The following is a 27,996-nucleotide window of genomic DNA, read 5'->3' as shown; positions in this document are numbered from 1 at the left end:
CCAGCACAACTGCTAAAGAACAGGAAAGGTTTCTGGGGATGGCAGGACCAGGCTCCCACAGTGGGAAAGCACTGGGACTTTAATACACACCACAACACTCGAGACAATGGGAAGGGCAGGCAGAAACGCAGTCCGTAACACTCTACAGTTCAAGAATGCTCAGTTGTGGTCTGGAAAGTACGTTTGTGTGTTTCTGCACAATACTCAGTAGTAAGGCCGTCTGGGGTTGTTCTGAAGGAGGTAAAAAGATAAAAGGGGATTAATGTTGACGTCAGAAGGCAGTTCTTCCAACCTAGAACCTTCTAGGGGCAGCTGAGCTCACATCCTTGAGATGGTAAGGAAGGCTATAGGGAGGAAGGAGGGGCTCAAATGCAGGTGGAATGGTGGAGGGGGTCGATGGTGAGACCTGGCCTAGCTAGAGTGAGGAAGGAGGGACTTCTGTTACTAGCGCTGCCACCCCACTACCGTGGACTGCAAGGAACCAGTGACCCAGCCAGAGCAATGTGGGGGATAGGGGTGCACGCACCAGGGGGTTGGGCCGGAAGCGGTAGGCCAACATCATCCTCTTGCGGAAAGCCTCGTACTCATCGTCCTCCTTGGAGAGCTCAGCTGGCCGGTCAATGCCAAAGCCAGCGCCATCCACTGTGGTGGTGCCTCTGCAGGGGATGACAGGGAATGTGAGCAGGGAAGCAGGCTGGTGCCAGCACGAGAGGGTGTGTGGGGCCTGAGCTGGGGCAGGGAGGCCTCGCCCACTGGCTTGGGCTCAGCAGCAGCAGCAGCTCTACATGGGGCTGTGGGAGTCATGCAGGCTGTGCTGGGCTGAGGAATATCTATGCAGGACATGGCCAGCATGGTGGGAAGAGGGAAGAGACTGAGTTGGCCTAGTCACCAGAGTTCACAGCCAGGACCCCGATTCCAACTAGGGATAGGACTAGACCCAGGCCCTGGGCCTGCATCTGTTTGGGATCCCCCATATCCACCCCGAATTGGGGGCTACACTCACTTGTTGACTGGGTTTTTGATGCCCTGGCCCTCCGAGCCTAGTCCGTCGCCCTCTTTCCAACCCATCTTCATCAGCATCTGGTAGCCGATGTTCTCCACAGTCAGCTTGAACTCCTTGTACTCAGAGTAGTCAGGCTCACGGCCCTCCTGCAGGGCCAAGAGGGTGTCATCCCCCAGGGACCAAAAAACATCCCCCCAGCCTCATTGGCCACTGGCTGGGACCACTTGTCTGTCTGCCTCCCCCGCCAGGTCAGACCAAGCTCCGCCTCCTCAGTGTCCCCAGGGCCACACTTAATGCTCCCGGGCAGCCAAGTCAAAGGCAAAGTGATGGTCACTCGGGCCTCCCCTACAACGGCAAGATTAATGTTCACCAGCAAAGAAAAGGCTGTTTTGGGAGTGATCTGTTACACAGAGTGCAAAAAAGAAGCCATGGTCAACGAGGTGATGAGGCTTTGTGCACATCAGCTGTCTCTCCTTGTGCACAGGAAGAATGCCAAGCTCTCGTTCTGAGGAGCCCAGTCCGTGTGGGCTTCTGCCTGAGAAACGCTTTGCCTGCACAAGGCACCTTAATTGGCTCCAATGGAAGCAGAGTTTCCTGGGGAAATATTTCTAAAGTGGGCAGCTGAGTTGTTATTTGCAAATTCCCAACAAGGACAGTGTCTGCCACCAACAGATGCTTCCCTCAGAAGAGGGCCTGTCTCCTATGTATGAAGAGGCTGCCTGCTAGACAGGCCCACAAGCAGGGCTGATGCTTGGGGATGCCCCACTTACCTTCAGAGCCTTGAAGGTCTCCATGAACTTCTCTAGCTCATCTGGCGGTAGGAAGTCTCCGATGAAATGCTTGCCGCGGCCCATCTTCGTTAGCTGCTCAGCCCACTCTGCCCAGACAGATGGGAAAGGTGAGAGGAGGGAAGGGGGAACAGCCTTAGGGGAGGGAGGCAGCTGGTGGAGACCCCGACTCAAACCTTACTCCCATAGGCAGCCCTGCACCACTCCTTTTACTACTAAGGAAACTGAGGCACAAAAGGCCAAGTCTTGTGCCCAAGGCCTTAAGGCCAGCAGGTGAGTAGGGCTTCCTGCACCACAGTGCTCTGAAGGCAAGGCCCCACCCAGACACTCCTCCCCGCCCCCCGGCTTGGCTCCTCAGCGCACCCCGAGTCTTATCCATCTCCATGCGCCGCAGCTGGTGCTCCCAGGTGCCCAGCTCACTATCCACCTCCTCATCACTGTCATAGCCATGCTGGTGCTGCTGCAGAGCCTTCTCCCATAGCAGCTGCATGTCCTGCATCGCGCGCTTGTGCTGCATGATCATGTCATACATCTGCTGCATCTGGAGGTGGCACACACTGTGAGCAGGGCCTGTACCACATATGCATGGCAGGAGCGCCTGCCTCCCCTGTGCACATTTGGGGCTCCTTCCTTGAGGCAGGCCTGTGAGCAGGGCTTAGAGCAAGTGCTCAACAAGACACTGAGTCCTATGCTGGGACTTGCACTGATTCCCTGAGTCCCTGTGCTGAAAAAGGAGGCCCCTCTCTTCCTTGCACAGAGTTGAGCACCACTGCCATGGACTGAATGAGGACAATGCAGGCTCCTGACCTCTGGGAAGGTCGAGGGTGATGTGACAGGGCAGCTACACTGGAGGAGGTGGCTGGGGTGAGCCGACCCCAAGGACTGATGGGCCAGTGCCTCTGGAACCTCAAGGAAGCAGCAGAGAAGCTAAGCTGGCCCTCACCCCAACACTGCCCAATACCAGCTGAGGGGCCCTCACATAATTCAGGGTGCCCAGTGCTAGCCAGGCCCATTCTGGACTGGATGCTGGAGGAAACTAGAAAAAAAACAAAAACAAGTGGAAACTATCGAGTGGGAACAGTCTACAGGCACCATGTGGAGTAGCTATGGAGCACCTGGCATTGAGGGATGACAGGCCAGCGTGATGAGGCCTGAGTTCTGGGCTCAGCTACAAGCTGGTGGGGGTGCCCTCAGGTGTTGGCATGCCATTGATGGGGGATCTGCCTGCCCAGGAACTTCTCTGCTGACTCTGTGACTACTGCAACGTGAGGAGGAGTAGGGGAGTCCACCGCCAGCTGCTGTGGAGCCTGCCTCGCCCCCTGGCCTTACCTCTTGCTGTTCCTTCAGCTGCTTCTTCTGGGCATCCGACAGCTCTGTGACACCCACTAAACCCACGGGCTTCCCCTTCTCATAGCCGAGCCCCTTGAGGTCCTGAACTGGAAACAAGATATAGGCCATTCAGAGACAGACACATGGGCCTGGCCCTGGTCCTGTATGTGGTGCCAAGTCCATTTGTTGATGACACCTGAGGCACGTGGAGCACACAGCAGGGCCCTCATGTCAGGTTGGTTAGTATCCTATGTCCTGTAACGACCACAGTAGTCATGCCTCGCACCATCACGTGCACCCAGTTTCATCCGCACTCTCCAGGCAGGGCGGGTCCTACATCCCCATGTTGCAGACGCCGACACCAGAACTCAGAGGTCAAGGGTCTCACTCAAGGTCACATGGCTAATGGGTGACATGGTAAAGATTCTGCAGAGCCCAAGACATGAGAGCAGAGACGAGCATGTGTGTGAGCACACGCACACTCACACACACTGGCTCTTGGAAGCTCTGTGGCAGACAGATACCCAATGTAGATACACAAGGTTTGAAGTCTTGCGTAAGACTCAGCTGTGTGGCTCTGTTAGTTCCTTCTAGGAAGACAGCTGACTGTCCTCACAGCAACTGACATTTAATTTGGCATCAGCTTTGGAGCTCGGCTAAAGCTGGCAGCACTGATCCATGTGAAGGTGCTATGACATCCATCTGGGCGGTGGAAATGACCACCCCTCAGGCGGTGGCTTCCTGGGGGAAAAGCCAACTAGAGGGGGTGCAGAGGCCCCTCTGGGAGGGTGGAGAGAACTGAGTTCTCCAGCTCCTCAGGGCTGGGGGTTTTGTTAGCAAGAACCACCTGCAGGTGCTCTGTGACCACAGGACTGCACCCTAATCCCTCCTCAAAGGTCTGCAGGGGCTCTGAAGGATGTGGGGGTCCTGTAAAGAGAGTGAGGGGGCCAAGGTCTGAGCATCCTGCCATGTGCCTGTATTGTGCCCACAGGCCCTCTTCACCAGTGAGCAGGTGATTGGGGCCTGCCCATGCTCCCCTGTGATGGTGTGGGCCAGTGGGACTTGAATGTGGACCTAGAACACGAGGAAGTCATCTTCACTAGCAGGAGCGGGGCTTGCATTTGTCAGAGCAGCACTCATATCTGAGCACCTTCCTGTGCAGCTGCCACAAGGGCTCCCCTCTCAGCAGCAATCCAGGCCCCAGCACCCTCAGCCCAGCTGGAGATGCTATCTAGAGTCCCAACATCCTAGGAATCTTTAATTAGCAGCTTTTCTCTTTGCGCCAGGGAGGCACAGTGCAAGAAAACACCCTCAGAGCAGGGCCAGCAGGTCAGCCATGTGACCTGGGTGAGCTGCCTTTCCTTGCAGGCTATAAGGTGGGCGGAGGGTGTCAGACAGATAGCACTAGACTAGCCTTTTTCAGTAACCCATTATCACCTGCAGAATGTAAAGACAACAGACCTCTCCTCCGCCCCCTGCAGGTTTGGCCATCCCTGAAACTGCTGTCAAGGAGGGGAAAGTTGGAGGTAGACCAGCCGGCAATTGTGCTTATCATCGTGCATTTTCCTGGGCTTTCTATGACAAGGCTGACTCCAACTATCTTAAAGCTTAAGGGAGATAATATGATCCATCTATATGCTGTCTATAAGAGACTCACTTTAGATACAAAGGCACAAAGACAATGAAAATGAAAGGATGGAAAAACAAATTCCATGCTAACAGTAACCAAGAGAGCTGGGATAGCTATTCTAGTATCAGACAAAATAGACTTTTAAGTCAAAAAAGGTTACGAGAGACAAAGGATGTTATATATTGATAAAAAGTTTGATACAGAAAGATAAAACAAATATACACCTAACAACAGAGCCCCAAGATATAGGAGGCAAAAACTGACAAAATTTAAGATATTCTACAATAATAATTGGAGACTTCAAAACCTTTTTAATAATACACAGGACATCTAGACAGAAGATCAATAAGGATATAGAGGACTGAACAACTCTATACATCATTGGACCTAACAGACACATAGAGAACATGCAACCCAACAGCGGAATACACTGTCTTTCGAGTGCACATGAAATAATCTCCAGGACAGATCAAATATTAGCCAACAAAATAAGTTTTAATAAATTTTAAAAGACTGGAATCATACCAAGTATCCTTTCTGATCGCAATGGAACTAGAAATCAATAACAAAAGGAAAATTCACATGTATGTGGAAATTAAATAGCATACTCAAAAAAAAAAAAAAAAAAAACCCGAAAACCCCAATAGGTCAAAGAAGAAATCACAAGACAAATTAGAAAATATTTAGAGATGAATGAACACAAAAGCATAACACACCAAAACTTCTGGAATGTAGCAAAAGCAGTGCCAAGAAAAAAATTTATAGCTATTTAAATGTTCACATTAAAATGAAAAAAGGTCTTCAATCAATAATCTAACTGTTCACCTTAAGGAACTAGAAAAAGGAGAGCAAACTAAATCCACGGCTAGCAAAAGGAAGGAATTAAGGATTAGAGTGTAGATAATGAAATAGGGAAGAGAAATACAATAGAGAAAATCAACAAAAACAAAGGTTGGTTTTTTGAAAAGATCAACAAAATAGACAAATCTTTAGACAGATTGCCTAAGAAAAAAAAAGAAATAATTACTAAAATTAGAAATATAAGTGGGGATATTACCAATGACTTTACAAAAATAAAAAGAATTAAAAGAGTGTATTGTGTGTGCCAACAAACTGGATATTCTAAACAAAGTGAACAAATTCCTAGAAATGCACAAAATACCAAAACTAACCCAAGAAGAAACAGGAAACCTGAATAGACTTATATCAAGGAGACTGATTTAGCAATCAAAAACCTCCCAACAAAGAAAAACCCACAAACAGATGGTGTCGCTGGTGAATTCTATCAAATATTTTAAAAGATTAATGCCAATTCTTCCAAAATTCTTCCAAAAAATTAAAGAATATTTCCCAACTCATTCCACGAGGCCAGCATTACCCTGATACCAAAGACAAAAACACTACAAGAAAACCACGAACCAATATTCCTTATGAGTACAGATGCAGAAATCTGCAAAAAAAAAAAAAAAAAAAAAAAAAAAAAATTAGCAAACTAAATCCAGCAGCATGTTAAAAGGATTATTCACCATAACCAAGCAGGATTTATCCCAGGAATGCAAGGATGGTTCAACATGCAAAAATCAATCAATGTAATACTCCACATTAATAGAATGAAAGAAAAAACTCCCACATAATTTCAATTGATATAGAAAAAGCATTTAACAAAATCTAACAGCCTTTCATGATAAAAACACTCAATAAACTAGGAACAGAATCATACTTCTTCAACATGATAAAGGCCATATACAAAAACATACCACATCAAACATCACACTCAATGGTGAAAGACTGAAAGCTTTCCCTCTAAGATCAGAAACAAGGTAAGCATGCCTACTTTCACCACTTCTGTTCAACGTAGCACTGCAAGTCTTAGCCAGAGCAATTAGGCAAGAAAAAGAAATAAGGCATTAAAATTATAAAAGAAGTAGTAAAACTGTCACCATTTGCAAATGATAAGATCTTACATGTAGAAAACCCTAAAGAATCTATAAAGAGACTATTAGAGCTAATAAATGAATTCAGCAAAATTCAAAGATATATAAATCAACACACAAAAATCAATTATATTTCTATAAACCAGCAACACATAATCCAAAAAGGAAATTAAAAAAAAAAAAACAATTCCATTTAAAAATCGTCAGAAAGAATAAACCACCTAGGAATACATTTAAACAAGGAGGTGCAAGGCATGTACAACAAAAACTACAAAACATGTTGGAACCAATTAAAGACCTAGGTAAATGGAAAACTATCCAGTGTTCACAGATTGAAAGATTTAAATATTGATAACATGTCAGTACTATCCAAATCAATCTACAGATTCAATGCAATCCCTCTCAAAATCCCAAAGGTGTTTTTTTGCAGAAATAGAAAAGCCAATCTGAAAATCCACTGAAAATTCAAGGGACCCCGAATAGCCAAAGCTGGAAAAAGAATGAAATTGGAAGACGAACACTCCCGATTTCAAAACTTACTACAAAGGCAATGATCAAAACAGTGTGGTACTGACATAAAGATAGACATACAAACCAGTGTAATAGAATAGGGCCCGGAAATAAACCTTAACATCTATGGTCAACTGATTTTTGATTAGAGTGTCAAGACCATTTAATGGGGAAAGAACAGTCTCTTCAACAAATGGTGCTGGGACAAATGGATATCCTTAAGCAAAAGAATGAAGTTGGACCCTTACCTTATATCATACATAAAAATTAACTAAAAATGGGTCAAAGACATAACTTAAGAGCTAAAACTATAAAACTTTTAGAAAAAACCATAGGAGTAAATCTTCATGACCTTGGATTTGGCTATGGTTTCTTAGCCATATTATTTTTTTCATTTATTGCCAAAATCACAGGCAATAAATGAAAAAAATAAATTGAACGTCATAAAATTTAAAACTTTTGTGCATGAAATGACACCAAGAGGATGAAAAGACAACTCATATAATGCGAAAAAATATTTGCAAATAATATATCTGAACAGGGGATAATATCCAGAATACATAAAGAATTCCTACAACTCAGTAACAAAAGACAACCAATTTAAATATGAGTAAAGGATTAAAATAGACATTTCTCCAAACAAGCTATATAAATGACCAATGAGTGCATGGAAAATGCTCAACACTATTAGTTATTAGGGAAACACAAATTAAAACTATAATGTGATTCCAAACTTTATACCTGCTAGGATGGCTATAATGTGAGGATGCTGGAGGGGACATAAAATGATGTAGAGCAGTGGTCTCCAAACTTTTTGGTATCAGGGACCAGTGCTCCTATGAGAATCTAATACCTAATGACCTGAGGTAGAGCTGAGGTGGTGATGCTAGTGCTGGGGAGCGGCTGCAAATATAGATGAAGCTTTGCTTGCTAATCCACCACTCACCTCCTGCTGTGTGGCCCAGTTCCTAATAGGACACAGACCTGTCTGTGGCCCAGGGTTTGGGGACCCCTGATGTAGAGAACAGTATGGTGGTTCCTTAAAAAGTTAAATGTAGAATCACCATATGACCCAGCAATCCATTCCTAGGTATCACACAAGAGAATTGAAATCAGGAATCCGAATAATACTTGTACACGCATGTTCATAGCAGCACTAGTCACAATTGCCATAAGGTGGAAACAACTCAAGTGTCCATCAACAGATGAAGCATAAACAAAGTATAGTCTATCCACCATTGGAATACTACTGAGCCATAGTAAGTAAGGAAGTTCTGACATCTGCTATAACACAAATGAACCTTGAAAACATGATGCTCAGTGAAAGACACCAGACCTCATGACAGAGCCCACCTGACAGAGGTGAAGGGGAGGCGTCCACATCTCTCTGCACCAGCTCGGCGGGTGGGAGCTCCACCTTGTCCTCCTCAGGCCCCCATCGGCTCTTTCGCTTCCTCTTCACAGTGGCTGTGGTAGCCGGCTTCCCATGGGCAGCTGAAGCCAGGGTGACAGTGGGCGAGGGGGCAGATGAGGCAGGGCAGGTGGCGGTGGGGGGCAGATGCCCTAAGGGGCTCTCAGGAGGGGGTCTGCCCTGGAGGCAGAGGTTGGGTGTCGAGTGAGTGCCCATGGGGCCCACCCTGGCTTTCCGGAACTCCTCCAGCTTCTGGCGGTAGTACTTGTACCCTTGGCTGCTGGGTTCATATAGAAAGCTGCAAAGGAGTGCGGAGCATAACGTCAGTCAGGGCAGGAGCAGTGTGGACCTTGTGCAGGCACTTCCAGATCAGCCAGGGTCTCCACTATGACCTCCGGTCCTGCCAGGTCTCAGTGGCTGCTGGCTCTGATGGCCCAAACTTGAGAAACGGTGTGACATGCCACAGCTTATCATAATGCTGAGGGCCATACCAAGCCCCCATTCCATCTTTATCTGGCACTTGTCACACTGTCATTGATCCTCTGCTTCTAAGGAAAAGGGGAGAACTCCCTCAGACCTGCCCCAGGCTCTGCAAAGCTCTTCCCCTACTATCCTAGATGAGCGCCAGGGTCTCCAAACCAAGAAATCCTGAGGTGTGAGAGAGACCTGGCGCCAGAAAGGGCAGGATTTATCCCAAACTAGAAAGCTCAGCACATCAGTGCTTCTCCGATGCATCCGTGAGAGGTGTCAATGCAAATAAAGCCAAATAAAGGCATTGAACATCGGAATGGATGGGGACCTGGACTCCAACCAAGGGCAGAAACCTCCACCTCACTGGAAACCATGAGTCCCCTCAGTTCCCCATGGGATGGTTCCCCCTTGCCTCCCGGAAAGCTCAGAGCAGGCAGAGGCTGCAGTTCCTACTGTACCTGCCTAGCATCTCACAGACTATGCATGTCCTGACACCTCTGGGGTCCACATCAGAAGGAAGAGTCACAGCCTACCTCCACATAGCAAAAACTGTGCACAGCATGGGTTACATGGCTCTCGACAAGAAGGGGCTAGATCTACACTCACAAACCTGAAGGGACAAGTCATGGCACAATGCTGTGCTACAAAAGCAATATGCAGGATCAAAGATGCCATAAATTTCTTTTGTATAAAAGAGACAGCAGGAAGAAATTCCACAAACTGTTTCTGTGTGTCTACATGAGAGCCAGGAGAGGGGTGGAAGGACTCCCCACCTCCCCAGCCCTGCTAATATTGGTACCTAGGGTGGGATGGAGGAACAAAGAGATGGCAGCATCTTCTTTGTTCTCCTGGGTTACGGTACATGCATGTACACCCTTCAGAAAACCCAGTAAGGAACACTAAAAATTAAAACAAAGATCAAAAAAATCTTTAAGCCAAGCTAACTAAGAAAAAAGAGGATACAAATAACAAATAATGGAAATGAAAGAGGAGATACACTACAGGTCCAACAGACATTAAAAGGATAATAAAGGATTATTATGAACAACTCTATGACCACAAATTTGATAACGCAGATGAAATGGTTCTATTCCTTGCAAAGATACAATCTGCCAACAAAACTCACAGAAGAAACAGACAACCTGAACAGACCTATTTCTAGTAAAGAAGTTGAATCAGTAATTAACAACCTTCCAAAACATAAAGTACCGCACCCAGGAGTTCAGTAATTTCTACCAAACATTTAAGGAAAAAATTATACCAATTCTCTACAATCCCTTTCAGATGACAGAAGCAATGAGAATATTTCCTAACTCATTAAATTACCCTAACAGGAAACCTAGACAGAGATGAGAAAACTATGGACTAACATCTCTCACGAATATAGATGCAAAAATCCTCAACAAAATTTTGGCAAACCAAACCTACCAATGTATGAAAAGAATTAAACACCATGACCAAGTGGTACTTATTCCGATCATGAAAGGCTGGACCAACATTTGAAAATCAAGTAATGTAATCCATCACATCAACCAGCGATCACGCGATCGTATCAAAAGCTGCAGAAAAAGCATTTGATAAAATCCAACACCCATTCATGATAAAAACTCTCAGTAAACTAGGAAGAGAAGTGATTTCCTCAACTTGATAAAGAATATCTACAAAAACATCCCCAGCTAACATACTTAATGGTGAGAAACTTGGAAGCTTTCCCACTAAGAACAGAAACAAGGCAAGAATATCCCATCTCATGAATGCTTTTCAACATCTTACTGGAAGTCCTAGTAAATGCAAGAGAAAAGAAAAGGAAACAGGCATGCTAACTGAGAAGGAAGAAATAAAACTGTCTTTGTTTGCAAATGACATGATTGTCAATGTAGGAAAAAACAAGAAAGAACGGACAAAAAAACTCCTGGAACTAATAAACTATTATAGCAAGGTTGCAGAACACAAGATTAATATACAGAAGTCAATCCCTTTTCTATATACTAGTAATGAACAAGTGGAATTTGAAATTAAAACCACAATACTACTTCCATTAACATTCAAAAATACAAAATACTTAGGTATAACAATATATGTACAACATCTACATGAAGAAAACTACAAAACTTTGATGAATGAATTCACGAAGAACTACTGAAATGAAGAGATATTCCATGTTCATGGATAGGAAAACACAGTATTTTCAAGATGTCAGTTTTTCCCAACTTGATTTCTAGATTCAATGAAATTCCAATCAAAATCCCAGCAAGTTATTTTGTGGATAATGACAAAATGATTCTAAAGTTTATATAGAGAGACAAAAGACCCAGAATAGCCAACACAATACTGAAGAAGTACGAAGTTGGAAGACTGACACTACCTGACTTCAAGGCTTATTGTAAAGCTACAGTAATCAAGGTAGTGTGGTATTGAAGAAAGTACAGGCAAACGTATCAACAGAACAAAATAAAGGACCTAAAAATACACTCACATAAATGTAGTCAAGTAACCTTTCACAAAAAAGCAAAAGCAATACAATGAAGCAAAGACAGTCTTTTCAACAAATGGTGCTGGAACTGAACATCTTCATGCAAAAAAAAAAAAAAAAATGATACAGACCTTGTACCCTTCACAAATATTAACTAAAAATTAATTATAGTCATAAATGTAAAATGCAAAAATATAAAACTCTTAGAAGATAACCCAGGAGAAAACCTAGGTGACCTTGGGTATGGCAATGACTTTTTGGACACAACACCAAAGGCACAATCCAAGAAAGAAACTGATAAGCTGGACTTCATTAAAATTAAAAACTTCTGTTCTGCAAAAGATAACGTTAAGAGAATAAGAACACAAGCCACAGACCAGGAAAAAATATTTGCAAAAGACATATCTGATAAAGACTGTTATCCAAAGTATACAAAACACTCAAAACTCAATAAGAAAACAAACTACTCAATTTAAAAATGGACCGACGACTCGCAAGATGGCGTAGAAAGCAGAGGCTGGGCACGCCCACTCTAAAGACCACACCAAAATTATAACAAAACTAGAGAGCAATCAGTACGTGGAGTTGTTTGAGGTCTGGCTGAATAGAAGCCCTACAACCAGATCACCTCGAATAACAGGTCACCTCAAAACAGTAGGAGGGGCGAAGACACGAAACAGCTCTGTCCCACAACTGTGTGTGGCGATCGAAAACTGGGAGGGCTATCTTGGAGTAGAGCCACCTCCCCCACCTGAGGAACAAGGGGTCCCCACCACATACTGGGCTCCCCAGCCCAGGGTTCCAGTGCTGGGAAGAGAAGTCACCACAACCTCTGGACGTGAGAACCAGTAAGGTTGCAGCTTAGTGAGACGGGCTGCGGGAAGTGAAGATTCTCCTCTTTAAGGGCCCACGCCTGGCCTCACTCACTGAGAGACTTGCTTGCTCTGAGTTCCAGCAGGGACACATGGAGAGGTGCTGAGCAGTCCAACCTCAGGACAAGAGCTGGAGGGGCAGCTTGCTCCTGGACAGAGATGCAGGTAGAAGGCATTGTTCCTTTGTTGAGCACCCCCACACCCAGCCTGAATCCATCTAGGGGATTCCTTGAGACTCTGCTTCTCCCAACATATGGGTCCACACAGGCCACTTCCAGTGATTTATTCCATACAAACAGGCTATCCTGGCTCCTGCTGTAGACTTTCCCAAAATCTCTTAAAAGCTCACAAAACCCAAAGAACCAGCATCTGACCTTGGCATGTCCTGTACCTCTTGCTGAGCAGCCCCAAGTCCCGCACTAGTGGCAGCCGGCCTCGGTTTCTGACTTAGCCCTTCAAGGCATCTATAAACCCAGCATGAGTGGCTGCCATATGTGGATTGTTTGATGACTCTTACCAGGTGGCCCCAGAGACACACAGGCTGCAGATGAACTTGGCCTGCAACTGGACCCCTCCCAAGACTGCCACTGGGCCCCACAGCACATCTACTACATAAAGTCACTCAACTAAGACTGAGAGCCTTAGGAGCCCTACCTAATACATAAAAACAGACACAGGGAGGTAGCCAAATGGAGAGACAAGGAAATGTGTCCCACATGAAAGAACAAAACAAAGCTCCAGAAAAAGAATTCACCAAAATGGAGATAAGCAATGTATCAGATTCAGAGTTCAAAACATTGGTTATAAGGATGTTCCAGGAACTTAGGGGATGAGTAGATGAACTCAGTGAGAACTTTAACAAAAAGATAAAAACCATAAAAATGGAGATGGAAAACATAATATGGAGCCAGTCAGAAATGGAGAATTTAATATCCAAAACGAAGAGTACAATAGAGAGAATCAACAGAGTGGATGAAACGGAGGACTGAATCAGCGACATAGAAGCTGGGGTGGCAGAGGACACCCAGTCAGAACAGCAACAAGAAAAAGAATCCAAAACAATAAAGATAGTTTAAGAAGCCTGTGGAACAACATCAAGAGTAACAGTATTTGCATCATAGGGGTACCAGAAGGAGAAGAGAGCAAGCAAGGAACTGAAAACCTATTTGAAGAAATAATGACGGAAAACTTCCCTAACCTGATGAAGGAAACAGACATATAACCCCAGGAAGTTCAGAGTCCCAAAGAGGCTTACACCAAGACACGCATCATAATTAAAATACCAAAGGCTGAATTCAAAGAGAGAATCTTCAAAGCAGCAAGAGAAAATCAATCAGTTACATACAAGGGCATGTCCATAAGACTGTCAGCCAATTTCTCGACCGAAACTTTACAAGCCAGAAGGGCTTGGCACAAAATATTCAAAGTAATGAACACCCAGGACCTACGACCAAGATTACCCAGCAAAATTATCATTTAGAATCGAAGAACAGATAAAGAGCTTCCCAGAGAAGAAAAAGCTAAAGGAGCTCATCACCACTGAGCCAGTATTACAGGAAATGTTGGAGGGACTTCTCTAAGAAAAAGAAAAATATAGGTATCAAGAGTTTAAATAAAGAATGGAGATAACTACATATCTATCAACAAGTACTTCAAATGAAAAAAAAAAAAATCTAAAGAACAAAACAAACAAACAAAAAACCAGAAACAAACTTGCAGTTACAGAGAACATCTTGAGGGTTACCAGATTGGGGGGGGCGGGCGGGGAGGGTTGGGGGTGTCGGTGAAAAAGAGGGAAGGAATTAAGTACAAATTGGTAGTTACAAAATAGTTATATGGAGATAGAAAGTACAGCATAAAGAATATAACCAATAATATTGTAATAACTATGTATGGTGCCAGAGGAGCACTAGATTTACTGGAGTGATCACTTTTGAGTTATATAGAAGCCTAATCACTATGTTGTGCACCCAAAACTAATATTGTATGCCAACTATAACCGAAAAAAAATTATTATTGTTAAAGAGATATATATATAAAATGGACCAATAACTCTAATGTAGATACCTCACCACAACTTTACAGTTGGCAAATAAGCATACGAAAAGATGCTCCACATCATGTATAATCAGGGAAATATAAATTAAAACAACGAGGTACCACTACACACCTATTATAATGGCTTAAATCCAGAACACTCACAACTCCAAATACTGGTGAAGATATGGAACAGAGGAACTCTCATCCATTCCTGGGGCAGTACACATGGGTACATCTACTTTGGAAGACAGTTTCATGGTTTCTTACAAAACTAAATGGTTTCTTACAAAACCACACGATCCAGCAATCACACTTCTTGGTATTTACCCTAAAAAGATGAAAATATATGTCCCCACAAAATCCTGCCCATGGATGTTTATTACAGTAGCTTTCTTCATAACTGCCAAAACCTGGAAGCAATGAAGATGTCCTACAATAGGTGAATAGATAAACAGTGGTACATCCAGATAATGGAATATTATTCAGTGCTAAAAAGAAATGAGCTATCAAGCCATGAAAAGACATAGGAAAACTTAAAAGACATAAAAAAACTTAAGTGAAAGAAGCCAATCTGAAAAGGCTACATACCACATGATTCCAATTTTATGTCATTCTGGAAAAGGCAAAACTACCAAGTCAGTAAAAAGATCAGTAAAAAGGTCAGTGGTGGTCTGGAGTTAGGGAAGAAGATGGGATGAACAGTCGGAACACAGGATTTTAGATCGCTCCTCTGGTTGGAGTGATCCTGTCCCTGGAGTTAACCAAAATTAACACTCTGGTGTCTTTCCTTCTTTTTTTTTTTTCAGTGCAGATTTATTTTAACTAAGTTGTGTTCTATTTTCCATAATCTGATTTTTTAAAAATTTCTTAACCCAACAACATAAGGCTTTGCAATTAGAATGTAGTGAAGTGTGCTGTGGTAGCAAAGGCACCTCCACTGACCAGCCTCCTCATCTTGGTTTCCTTATTTATGAGAAGCCAGCATGCCAGATTGTTGTAAAGAACAACAGGTGGCTCACACAGGTGATGTGTTAGAGATGCAGTTATAAATGTCTAGCCCACTGGGGCTAGACATTTAATGTCACTAATTTTTCATACTACAGACAATGTTGTATTTAACATTATTTCTGGAGATAGCATCTCAGAAGTGGGATGACTGGTCAAAGGAATGGGTGAATGTAGTTATTACAGACTGTTTTCCAAAACACACAGATTCTGGCATGTGCCTCGCTCATGTAGGGAATCAGAAGGGAAGTATGAGAGCAGCAGGAACAAGAGGTGGCTATCTGATCTGGGAGAGAGAAAAGTTGCCTCATAACAGACCCTGTGAAGACTGAACGGCCCTTGTGATATGAACTTGCATGTCCTGCCCAGGCTTGGATACCCAATTGCCTCCCAGTATAGTCCTCTCCAGTATATAGCGTGCCAAATGTGGTCTCCCAGACCATGCCACTGAGCATATGCCACTGATGCTCCCATGAGGGGCAATAGTCACATGGAGGGCCTGAAGCCACTTGCACTAACAGTGTTTCTTGATCCCTGAAGAAAAGGCTGGGCTGCAGCTGCTGAGCTCTGGACTCTCTGACCAGGGAGAGCCACCTGGGATCGTGGACTTGGACAGAATTCCATAATCTCACCCACTTTGCCTGAGATACAATTTCACAGTCAGCTTTACTCATGATGAGTGACAATAAACTAAGTTCCCCGTTTAAATAAACTTACTTGGGTAAATGAAAAAAAAAAGTGCAGTGACTTACACTCTTTAAGCAGACACTGGTTTGCCTTTTCCAGAATGTCATATAATTGGAATCACAGAGTGGTCGCCAGTATCACAACTATTGGAGGAGATCTTGGGTCTCCTAAGCTCCAGACCCAAACACCCCATGGGCCCCTCAACAAGACACCTGAACACCTCAGCCACCCTCCCTCACTCCCTCTGCCTTGACCCTCAACCTGGCATGTCTGATCACTCTCGACAACTGTGGCCAGTGACCCTGGAAATACAGTTGACTCCATCACTCCCTATCCAGACTCTCCTAAGTCTCTCAATAATCACCAACCTAAGCCTTCCGGAACCTGGCCCTGCCTGGCTCTGCGGCCCTTCTGCACTGTGCACCAGTTCTCGCCCTGCACCCCAGCCACACTGGCATAGTGCTCACCATCTCTGCTGCTTCACTCCTACGTGGTGGTCTCTCTGGACACCCTTCCATGTTCTGAATCTAGCTCATGCTGGCCCACATGTGGGAAACACAATTGGCTGCCTATCCAGTATCCACTCCCCCTTCTTTTTTCCTGAGTCCCCGGTGGCATCTAGAGCTGCTAAATCAATCAGCCCAGACGGCAGCTGGTCCTGCACTTTTTGTTACAAGCACCATCACATCTCCTTACTGAGTAGGGACTTATGTTACTCATGCCCAAAAGTGTCCTTACCCCACTCTGGGTTCAGCGTTCACCTCATAAGCCTCTGCTGATCCTGCCCTGCAGCAGCGACCACCCCACCCCCACTCCCTACCAGTTTTCCCTGGTAAAGAACAGATGTTAAGCCCCTCCAACGAATGGATGAATGGGTGAAGAGACCCAGCCCCATGGGCTGCGGTGTGACTTCATGGCGAGGGACAGCAGGAGGACCAGGCTGCTTGTCCCACCCCTTCCATGGAACCTGCACACAGGCTAAATATTCTCATTCCTCAGAGCCTGAGGTACCACATTCCTTGCTTTCCTGCTGTTCCCCTCATCATAAAGATGAGACCCTGAGAATGCACACAGTGAGCAACATAGTTCTGTGAGGCTCTGCTCTAGGGCCTCGCCTGCCCCCAGCCTGGAGGTGCTGTCTCTGTTACAAAGGGAGGCAGGCAAGTGCTAGAGATTTTCTCAATGAGGCACGCAGAAAAACACAAGGCCCCAAAGTCCTTGCACACCTGCCTCAGAGATGATTCGGGGAACCAATGTGCACCTGGGGAATGCCTATGTGGTAGTAAGACTGGGCTCTGGGGCCAGAAACTCTTGGAGCTGAGTCCTGGCCCTGCCAACTTCTTGCCATGGGACTCTAGCCTGTCTTAGAACCATACCAAGCCCATTTCCTCAGTGGGGGACAGAAGGGGTGGAGCTGTGACCAGGGTAAGGGGTCACCTCCCTGGTGGTTCCCCCCTTACCTGAATGCCTGGTTCTCACGGTTGTTCTGGAGGGCAATGGTTTCCACCTCAGGACCCCCGTCCGCTATAAATCGGGCCAACTTTTCTGCAAGATTCTTGACTTCTTCGTCCTCTGGGGGTGAAACTTTAAGCAGGCTGTCAGTACTGAGCTCAACTCACCACACCCAACAGCCTAATTTCTGCTAAGAACCCCACGGACAACAAGAGGGGTTTATTTTAGGAACAATGCAAAGAAAAACAGGCAAATGGGAATCAGATTACTGCACTGGGACCAAACACCAGAATTAATATTACAATATATCTCAAGCCCCCACCCCCTGTCCTTTCCCATCCTGTAGGTCTCAGGGGCTTTAGGCACATGCTGGGACACAGGAGCAGAATGTGAGGGAAGGTCTTTGTCTGGGCTAAAGAGGAGATGAGAACTCCCACTTCGGTCTTTCTGCCGGGGACTGCCCAGCCAGGTTATATGGGGAGATGGGCCTGGCCTTTCTCTCCTGGGGAGGTCAAGTCAAAGGGCTGCAGGTAACATTATGGACCGAACTCTGTGGCCCATGTCAGGCCTAAACATCAATTCCTACCACCCACCAGCACTTGGCTGGGATTTTCATTACAGCTGGAGACCATCCAGCATCTTTCACATCCCCTGACACTCATCCAACCAGGATCTTACCAGCTGATTGTTTCTGTCACCCAACCTCCTCAGGCCCCCTCCGCAAGTACCAGACACTACATTTGTCTCTATGTATCCTCAGTGCCTGACATTTTAACACTTGTTAAAATGACCATGAACCAGTAAGCAAGCATGCCTTCTCTCTGTCTCCTTTGTATGTACAGGGCTCAGCTCCTGGCTATGACCTTGACCTTGGCCCTGGGACTTCTCCCCACTTCTCATAGCACTGGTGGGAAGGGTGGTTCCAGTCATGGCTTGACCCTGGCTGCCTGCAGGGCACAGACCTAGGTTGTCAATACCACCCCATGCCACCAGGAACCCTTATTCCATGTGGGGTACAGTTTGTCCACACCTCTCCAGAACCTCCCACCACCTCCACCCACTTACCTTTCTGAGAGGTTGTCTGTGACTTCTGTGCTTCCTTTCTAATCTCAGCCACCTTCTTTCTGTAGTAGAGGAACTCCCTGCTATTCTTATCGTGCAAAAACCTAAAGAGGAGTTTTATAAAACAGAGAAAATAAGTGATAGGGCTAGGTGGACCTATGCAGTTTCTGGAGATGTGTAATGTAAAAGCAAGCTAGCAAGCAGAAACATCTGACGGGACCCAAAACTAAGTCTCCGTGCCACACTGGAGCCCCTTGCAACCTCTGGTATGAACTAGAAAGTGCTTAGAACAGTGTATGGCCCATGCAAGCAAGCACCCAGCCCCGGCCAGCTTCAATCACCACTAGGGTTCCACAAGAACATCTGCACGTACTACTGTGTGGCAAGAACATTACGTAGCAGTGGCCTTCCCCTCCCAAAAATACTTACGAAAATGCCGGGTTATCCTTGTAGTTCTCCATAGCTACTTTTTCTAACTCGGGGCCTCCTTCTGCCACAAAGCGGGCCAATTTCTCTATCACTTTCCGAGTCTCGACTCCCTCTGGGGGTGAAACTTTAAGGAGGCTGTCAGTACTGGGGTTCAACTCACACACCCCACAGTCAACAGGCACACTCTCTCTATGGACCACAAGGACAGAGGGGTGGGAGAAGAGGATGAAATGCAGGAGGTTGTCAGGCGTCCTGGGTCCATGCACAAAGCACTGTGACGAGGGGGGAGTTGGTCTAAACAGTCTTCACGAGACACACTGGGCGGGAGAGGAGTGTGTGAGCCTCCCAGAGGCTGAGCCGATCCCCAGGCTGGAAGGCAGACGTCAGAAAACATAGCCAGCCTCCCCCCGCCGCCTTTTTTTTTTTTTGGAATGCTTAAGTCTTTTTATTTACCAGTGTTCAGTATAACAAATTGGTTCCCTTACATCCTTCAAAGATGACAAATTCTTTTAAAATATTATAAATTCTGATTTAAACACATTAGGTGGGTTTCAATCCATGGCAATTAATGTCATCATAGAGGCTCAATCGTCCCTTCTGTGGCTGGTGGAGCCTCTTCAAGCTGGCTCCTGAGACCTTTGGACATAACCCCAAGCGTCTTGATTGACTCCTCGCTATCTGCTGGAACTGGATGCTCCAGGATCATCTCATATACTTCCTGCCCAAACCCAGAGCCAGCCATTTCTCGAAGAAGTCCTGATTTCCGTGAGTGAGAAAGTGTTTCCAGTGCTTCTGCGTGCTAGGGATGCTCACTGCAACAAGCTTAATCATTACCTCGGGGCCTTTTTAGTAAACGGAGCTATAAAAATATATTTTTGGATTTGTGTTAGTCTCCCCTTTGAACCACATGGAACTTGCTTTTTTATTTTTTGTTGGCCTGTTTCTGAGGCCGTCGGCCACTATACAGTAGTGTCCCTTTAATAAAAACTCTCGGGAGAAAGTTATTGCCGTCAGTCAGTGCCCGAGAACACTTGCTCCTCTTGGCAATGGGACTAGACACTGAACTTGTGGTGTCTTACTCCCCTTGCTGCTTGGGCTGCCAGGAAGCTGGGACGGGGTTGGGGGGGTGGTATACACGTAACCCGAGGACCCTCAAGAGGTCCCCGGGACATCTTTGTGCCCAACTTTCCCCCTAGCCTCACCCTCCTCCTGCATTCCTGACAATGACCCTGACTTGGTCACTGTTTACAAGCACAGGTGCTTTTCTGAGGCCTCATCGATAGGAGTCCTTAATAGGGCCTTCAGATATACACTGCTCCTCGTAAAGCAGCAGTTCCTGGCAGGGTACTGTTGGAACTGCCAAGGCACCTCTCTGAGGAAATGCCACCTTTCCTGGCTCCAATTTAATGCTCCATGGTTTGAGGTTGGCCACTGATCTACTCAGATGCACGGCCTGAAGCTGGCACCTTCACCCGGAGCAAGGGGTCTAGAGGCTATCACGGCAGACCATATAGTCACTTCAGTCTGTCCTCACTGTCAGGGTGACATGACTGTGCTAGCCAGCCTGGGCAGAGATGGCCCAGGACTCCACAGGGCTCAGGTGGCACTGAGGCCCCATTCTGAATGTGGACAAGGCTGAATGCACTAGGATGATTACCACTACCTCCTCCACCATGGGGCCCAGACTGGCTCACCAAAGTAGCTGTCCTTCCCTGGGCAGGAGAGTGAACTCTCCAACCTGTAGGCTTTTACCTCCAGCCTAAACTGGCAGGGATAGGTAATCACATCAAGAATTGGACCTTTGGGCCTCAGAGGGCTTGGAGGGTATGCATCCAGCCTGGAGAGCCAGGGAAGGTCCTCTTCTCATGTTGGGAGGAGGTCGCAAGTGAATGCTCCCTGAGGATGCCCCTGCCCTGGCTGGAGACCAGCCCCCAGAGTGGATGATAGGTCCCAAGGCTCCCAGGATGAAGCCCGCACTCTTGCAGCCCCTACATGCTCCCTTCTCAGCCCCTCCCCACACCCTGCCTCCCCTTACCCCCATTCCAAAGGATCCCGCCCTGGCCCTCGGCTCAGCCCGGAGGCCTGGCAGCTCCCCTAACCGTAGTCCCAAGCACCCCATACTCCTGGCTGCGTTCTCCCCACTGACCATGGGTCCGCCAACGGAGCTGGAGGGAATGGTGGAAGGAGGACGGCAGCTCCCGCACCTTACCTTTGATCTCCAGCCACTGCTCGTAGTCCTCTTCCTCATCCTCATCAGGAGACTGGAAGACACTCGGGCGGCTGGCCAGGGGCAGCTGCTTGGCGTGCATGTAGTTCTTCACCTGGCCCAATGGGCTGCTGATGATGGGGGGCCTCTTCCCAGCACGGGGGAGCACTCGAGGCGGGGCACTGGGCACACTGGGGGCGGTATCTTGGAGGGAAGGAAGAATACCTGTGCTCCAGCTCTGCAGTGCACCTTTCTGTCTTGCCGCCTAACCCGGGTACCATCAGTCCCTGGGGGCTGGATCCTCAGCTTCCAGCACAGAGCCTGGTGGGTGGTGGGTACTCAGGGAGGACGCCACCCCCATTTAACAGATGAAGGCATTAAGGCTCAAAGAGACTTTTTGTGGTCACCCAGCCCTGGGCAGCAGCTCTGGTTAGAGGTGCCCCTAATGCCTACACTGACAAGCAAGGGACACACCAGCTCTTCCAGATAAGACCTGAATCCCACACCCAGTTTACAACCATTCTCTCTGTCAACGGCAAGCCTGAATAGGCATATTCTGGGTTTTTCAAACACAGACCCTGTGATGAAGGGCTCATCCAGCCTGTCCTCCTATTCTGTGGGTAAATTTGGCCTTGGGTTAACTTTTTTTTAGCTGTTCCCTAGGAAACCTGACAAAAGTCGAAGGTCAGCTATTTCACTAGCACCTTTCTTACAGTAAAAATGAACTCCAACTGGTAAATAATACAACTATAGTTATCAGTGGGCTCCCCGAGGGCAATGATTCTCACACCTGGCATGTCCCATGGGCTCCTATGGTCCAGGAAGCTCCCCACCTATGAAAGGAGGTCCCATTCCTCACACTTGAACTGCCACTCTGACCCAAGCCTTGGTCCCACAGCCCTGGGGCCTGCTTAGTCCTGGCCTCCATGTCCCTGGACCAAAACCTGAGTTGTCTCCACTTCTATAGGGTAAACACCTTGAGGGTGGGGTTTGCACTCTTGCCCTGGGCATTAAGTGTGGGAGTGAGCGAAATGAGGGTGCTCAATGAATTTGGGATGAGAAGAAAAAGTCTGAGGCTGGGCCTGCCATTTTTGAGAAGCCAGGGACTCCCAGGGGAGAGAGCAAGCAGTGTGAGTGTGAGTCTGAGCAGGAGATGGCACAGGGGAGACTGCACTCACCTGTGCTAGTCTGCGCCTTCTGCAACTTCAGAAACTGCTGCAAGAAGCTGCCATCGTTGGCAAACTTGTTGGAAACGGAAGAGTTGTGTGCGTTGGCAATTCTAGACCCATGACAGAAGACAGAAAGGGTAAGCCTTGAGCACAGGGGCTAAGCATGCCTTGCTTGTCTTGGCCCCACACCCACCCAAGTTCTCACCTGCTGGGACCAGCCCCTAGAGATGTCTGGGGACTGCCGAGTACACAGAGCAACCTTCAGAGTAGTAAGCTGGGAGAAATCTTGTTCTATTCAAAGCAATGCTACATATACTGATGTCAACTCTTCCCAAATATTGACCTTCTAGGTCCAAACAGCCTCCTCAACAAGATGGCTCAGAACCACCTGCTCTCTTCCCGCATAGTACCTATCATACCTGTTGTTAACTAATTATTTGAGCTGTTACTGGCTTCCAAGTGTGTCTTCCCAGCTAAACTTACAGTTCTCCAAAACAGGGCATATGTGTGTCTGAACCATGTGTGACTATAGCTCCAAACCTGGGTCAGCCAGTACTTCTGTGGGGATCACATATACACAGGAAAACACCTAAAGTGATCTCTTGCTGGGAGAACCATAGGGGAATTATGTATTTTTATTATTTTTATTTTCTCTCTTTTTGCAAACAGTATGTTTTATTCAAATTTTTTAAAAAATCTATTTCTAACATATCAGCACAAAAGCAAACCCAGGAGCTTGAATGTTTAATTCAAATTCATTTTTCCCTTTGATAAAATAGAGGCTCATTATGAGCAAATGGGAATGATGAAAAACAGAAATATAGAAAGCAAAGGAAAAAATGCAAGTCTTCCCACTTCACATTAGCTACTATTAACACTTTGGTGTATTTCTTTGATTTGTCCCTAAATTAGAAATAGAAGGAAATTAGGCTGTGATCACAGAATATGTCCCACGTCTTCCATTTTCTATTACAATGTTCCATTCTGCTCCAACCTTGAGAATTCTTTGTATACATTGCTTCTTAAGGCTGAGTAATAATCCATCATACAGACCCACCCAATAGCTGATAAAAAGCTCCGGAGGCAAAAGGTTTAGCCTTTTTCCCTTAAAATTAAGTTTTATCCTACTAGAAATCTGTTCTAATAAACTAAAATGAAAACAACCTAAGTAATCAACCTAAGTAATCAAGGGGTACTAGCTAAATAAATTATGGTATATCCACAAGGCAGATGGAGCAGCCCCGAAGTTAAAATTTTAGAGATAAAGTAATCAAGTGCAAATGAAAAACAAAAAGGCATGATATAAACAATATCTACAGTATAGTGCTACTTGTGTCAAAATATACTTGAATTAAAAATTGTCAGAAAAACCTATCAAAATGCAACTAGCACTTGTCTTTTGGTTGCAGGATTATGACTGATCTTGGTTTTCCTCATTTTCCTCTCCTCTATTACCCAGATTTTATAACATGTTTATAAATTATCTTTAAAAAAAATAGGCACTAAAAAAAGTGGTTTTTTTAATAGGCAGTAAAAGTTATTTTACATGAAAGAGAAAGTTCTGCTGATAATCAGCCTTGGCATTAAACAAGCAGGGCCTTCTGGTGATCCTGGCCATGTCCTCTCACTTTGTGCATCTCCCAGGGAAGGGAAGAAGATGCAAACAACAAAGACAAAAAAAGACCTCAGGGCGGCAGTTAGTCAGCAATGAATCCCACTTTAAAACCACTTGAAACAAATGGTGGGGGTATCACACAGCTGTTAAAAAGGCTGGCTCTTGATGAACAGATAAAAAGTGGCCCATCCACAGTGGAATATTATTTGGCCATAAAAAAAAAAATGAAGTCCTGACACATGCTACAACGTGATGAACCTTGAAAGCATTATGTCCAGTGAAAGAAGTCAAGACACAAAAGGTCATGTCATACATCATATGAAATATCTAGAATAGGTAAATCCATAGAGAAAGAAGTAGATTAGTGGTTGCCAGGGGCTGGGGGAAGGGGAAATGGGGGAATAACAGATAACGGGTATGAGGATTCTTTTTGGGGTGATAAAAATGTTCTGGAATTAAATAGTGATAGTTGCATGATGCTGTGAATATACTAAAAAGCACTAAGTTGTCAATTTTATGGCATTTAAATTATATCTCATTAGAAATAAATAAAACTTAAAAATTATGATGGTTAAAGAGTTATAATGTGGGGGAAAGCTTTTCTTTCAAAAAGTGGATGTGGGGGGAAACAGCACACAGAACTGATCACAACTTCAAGAAACAAGGCAAAAATGTGGGAAGGGAATGTCATCAAAATGGTTGTCTTGAGACAATTTGAATGTTTCCTATTCCTTCAGCAAGAAATTTTAAATGTTAGTGTTCTATGCTTTTACAACATATTTGCATAGCTACCTGTACCATGCACCACCCACTTTGTTCCTTTTCAGCTACCTGATCCTGGTGCTGGTATTCAGCAGCCTCCAGGAGACCCTCTTGAAAGTGATCCTACAGGCCTTTCCTATCTTAGTGAAAGTCCTTCCATAACTTCAGAGGCAAGAGCCCACCTACTGACAGATCACTCAACATCCAGTCCCCACTTCCTGGGCACCCTGGAGGTGCCAGGCCCTGGGTTGCAAAAGGAATAAGATCTAAATCCTGCCCTCAAGGAGATGCCACAGACTCTTAGAATAGGTGGGAGCTGGAACAAAAGTTGGTAGAGGATTACCATGATCCACACTTCAGACCACACAGGAAGGGGCTGCCTCTCACTGTCCATAACCAGTCTGAAATTCTTAAATCTCAGCACCCTTGCTCAAAACTCTTGGGTGCCTGCAGTGTTTTTCAGGACAGGCTGGAGGAAACCCTGCCTGAAATATCTTCCACCTGGGTCTGGAACAGCCCCTTTAGCACAGCAGATCAGGCTGCTTGACACATGGCGGTTCTCTCCCCTCTCTGCCCTCTGTGGGGAAAGCCTTTCTCTACTTCCTCAATGGATTGGCTTTGCCTGAGCCTTTAGAATGCACAGCCTGTTCTGCGCTCCTACAGTGGGAACACACTGCTTCATGTTACCCACTGGCATCTCTGGGGTTAGAATTGGCACCCTCTTTGCCAGTATTGGGAGCCCCACAAGAGCAGAGACAGAGTCTGGATTTTTGCTCTGTAATACACCCCTAGCTTGTCAGCAGTAAATAATTGTCAAGTCAAGAATATAGCAGGCCATCCTCTGGGCTCCCACACATCCCTAGTTTCTGTCCTGCCACACTAAGCCTCCTGAAAGAGAACACTTGTGTCACTTCTTACACCATCAGGGTGTAGCCAGATGTAGATACACTGTGGCTACTCTTGGAAGCAAAACCTCTGCCGGTGACTCTCTAAGACTTTAATTCAGCCGCAAAAGACACTTACTCGCCAGGATGTGGGGGCTGAGGGCTGGCCACCTGATTCTGCTTGGCTTTCTGCTCCATTCTGGCTTCAATTTCACGTTTCTTCTGAGCGATGAGCTCTTCTTGGTGAAGGATATTCATGTTCATTTTTCCAGACTTGGGAGGAGCAACCCCAAACCACCGGTTAGCCTTTCCTGGGGAGGATAAAGAAGCACATCAGAAATCACCTTTGCTTAACAAACATGCCCACCAACTGCTGCCTGCAGCAACTGACATTAAAATTGACATTTATACATCCATTCATTCATTTATTCAGCAAACATTTACTGAATTATGTAGCAGGTGCTGTTATTAGGTGCTAAACAAGAGAAATGGGGCCTCTACCCATATAGGACTCACCTCTGGCTAAGGAGACAATAGACTTGTAACAAAAAAAGGAACTGCAAAATTGTGATAAGAACTCTGTGGTAGAAACCAAAAAAAGAAGTGAGGAAAAATAACAGAGAAGGATCTATGGCTAAGGTAGCAAAAAAAATAACCATTAGAAGAAGGGGCATTTAAGCCCAAACCAGAAAGATAAAAAGCCAGCCTCCTGAAAAGCCACATAGAGCACGATCTGGGCAGTATAAGGAGCAGATGCAAAAGGCTGGAAGAAGACTAGTGCATCCAAAGACTAATAAAGGTCCAGAGTGGCCAGAGCGAATGGTTCCAGGAATAGTGGTGCAAGAAAGCAAGTCTGGGTTTTACTTTAAGATTTTGGGGACGTGACAGGGGAGTATTAAGCCAATAAGATCCAATAGATATTTTTATTTTGTTTTTAAAATCATTCAGTCTACTGATTGGAGAGAGTACATAGGCAGCAAGGAGACCCACAAGGGGACTATCTGGGTCCACGCAAAAGATGATGGTGTCTTCAGACACAGGTGGTAGCTTTGATGATGGAGAAGACACCTCCAAGTTTCCCCATGGGACTGGGAATAAAATCTAAATTCTGAAAGTCAGTTTCCAAGGCCCCTCTCCATTTCCACTTCATCCTTGACATTCTGCAAAATGGCAAGCCTATCCCACCCCAAGGCCTTGCCATCCCTTCTCTATATGGAAGGCTCGCCTCTGCCTCCCAGGCTTCCTCATCTCAAATGTCTTCTGCTCAAAAAGGCCATCCATGACCACTCTGTATCAGCAGCCACCACCTACATTCTCTCACATCATAGCTCTCTCTGCAAATATTTTCTCTTGGTGCACTGTCTCACACCCTAATAGAAAGTAACTTTGACGAAGGCAGGGCACTGTTTTAGTTATCATTGCATCTCAGCGCCCAGCACTGCGCCTGGCTCATATTGGGTATTTGCTGAATGGGTAAATGCATCCCAGGCTTGCGGGGCTAGAGCTAGGAGAGAAGAAAGGGCAAAGCTGTGGTAAAGTGGGGGCTCGAAAGACCCAGGAATGTGTACATCCAGAAATATCAGAGAGCAGTTCGGAAAGCGGCTTTTCCATAAAGCGGTACACAGGCCAGACTGTAGCTGCTACGAAAACAGAAGCACAAGACAGCCCAAGGTTGCCGCTGTTTCGGGCAACGGAGCCTGGAGGAGCCCTGAAGGCAGTTATTTCGGAAAAAATAAACCCGGGTGGCAGTCTTTGCAGAGAGCCAGGCGCCGTCAGCAAACCAGGCCTGGGGAGCGGGTGGCGGGCAGCTACTGGGTCTGGGGTCTTGGGAGACCGGGAGGTGCAGAACTCGCCACTTCAGGCTGCACCAAGGTTGAGGTGAGGGGCTGGCGGGTTCGGGCGGGCCTGACTTGAGCGCGAAGCGGCGACGCGTAACCCCAAAGATTCAGGTAGGAGCTTGAGAGGGGGTGGGGGCTGTTACCTGCAACATCCCGGTTGTCCATCTTGAGACTCATCCAATCCCACAATGCTCCAGCGCCACCTGAGGGGGCCTGTTATAGTGCGCATGGCCTAATGGGAGATGTAGTCTACATCAGCCAGCCACGCCCTGCCGCTACGGAGACGCCTCGAGTCTTCCTCGTTGGAACGCAAACCTCGGCCTGTGGGCAACGTCTAGTCTCAATTTTGCGGACCAGAAGGCGTCGCCTTTTTTCACACCTTCCCGGAGTCACAGCCACTCCAAATACAAACTACATATTCCGGGA

At 46.1% G+C, this 27,996-nt stretch overlaps 1 protein-coding gene across 1 annotated transcript; it reads right to left on the bottom strand.

The window, feature by feature from the left end:
* Positions 1-33: 33 nt before the first annotated feature.
* SUGP1 (SURP and G-patch domain containing 1) lies at positions 34-27,950 on the bottom strand. The gene is made up of 14 exons (XM_011366712.2): positions 27,714-27,950; positions 25,872-26,043; positions 22,481-22,581; positions 21,306-21,506; positions 19,097-19,220; positions 18,671-18,771; positions 17,614-17,737; positions 8,548-8,903; positions 3,121-3,227; positions 2,155-2,332; positions 1,774-1,880; positions 1,004-1,149; positions 527-656; positions 34-231 (listed from the first exon to the last, which is right to left on the bottom strand). The coding sequence occupies exons 1-14, from the start codon at positions 27,745-27,747 to the stop codon at positions 205-207; spliced, it is 1,908 nt and encodes a 635-aa protein (XP_011365014.1). The 5' UTR covers positions 27,748-27,950; the 3' UTR covers positions 34-204.
* Positions 27,951-27,996: the final 46 nt, after the last annotated feature.

Source organism: Pteropus vampyrus, unplaced genomic scaffold (assembly GCF_000151845.1).
Source record: "Pteropus vampyrus isolate Shadow unplaced genomic scaffold, Pvam_2.0 Scaffold126, whole genome shotgun sequence".
NCBI classification, from domain to species: domain Eukaryota; kingdom Metazoa; phylum Chordata; class Mammalia; order Chiroptera; family Pteropodidae; genus Pteropus; species Pteropus vampyrus.
The sequence above is the reverse complement of the archived record's forward strand: the minus strand, read 5'-3'. Positions and strand labels throughout refer to the sequence as shown.

Excerpts from the sequence above, each read along its gene's own strand:
- SUGP1 (XM_011366712.2), bottom strand. The coding sequence starts at position 27,747 with ATGAGTCTCAAGATGGACAACCGGGATGTTGCAG. Across the intron at positions 8,904-17,613 it reads CGTGAGAACCAGGCATTCAG|CTTTCTATATGAACCCAGCA; the intron begins GTAAGGGGGGAA and ends ACTCCTTTGCAG. Across the intron at positions 3,228-8,547 it reads CTCCCCTTCACCTCTGTCAG|TTCAGGACCTCAAGGGGCTC; the intron begins GTGGGCTCTGTC and ends TCTTGTTTCCAG.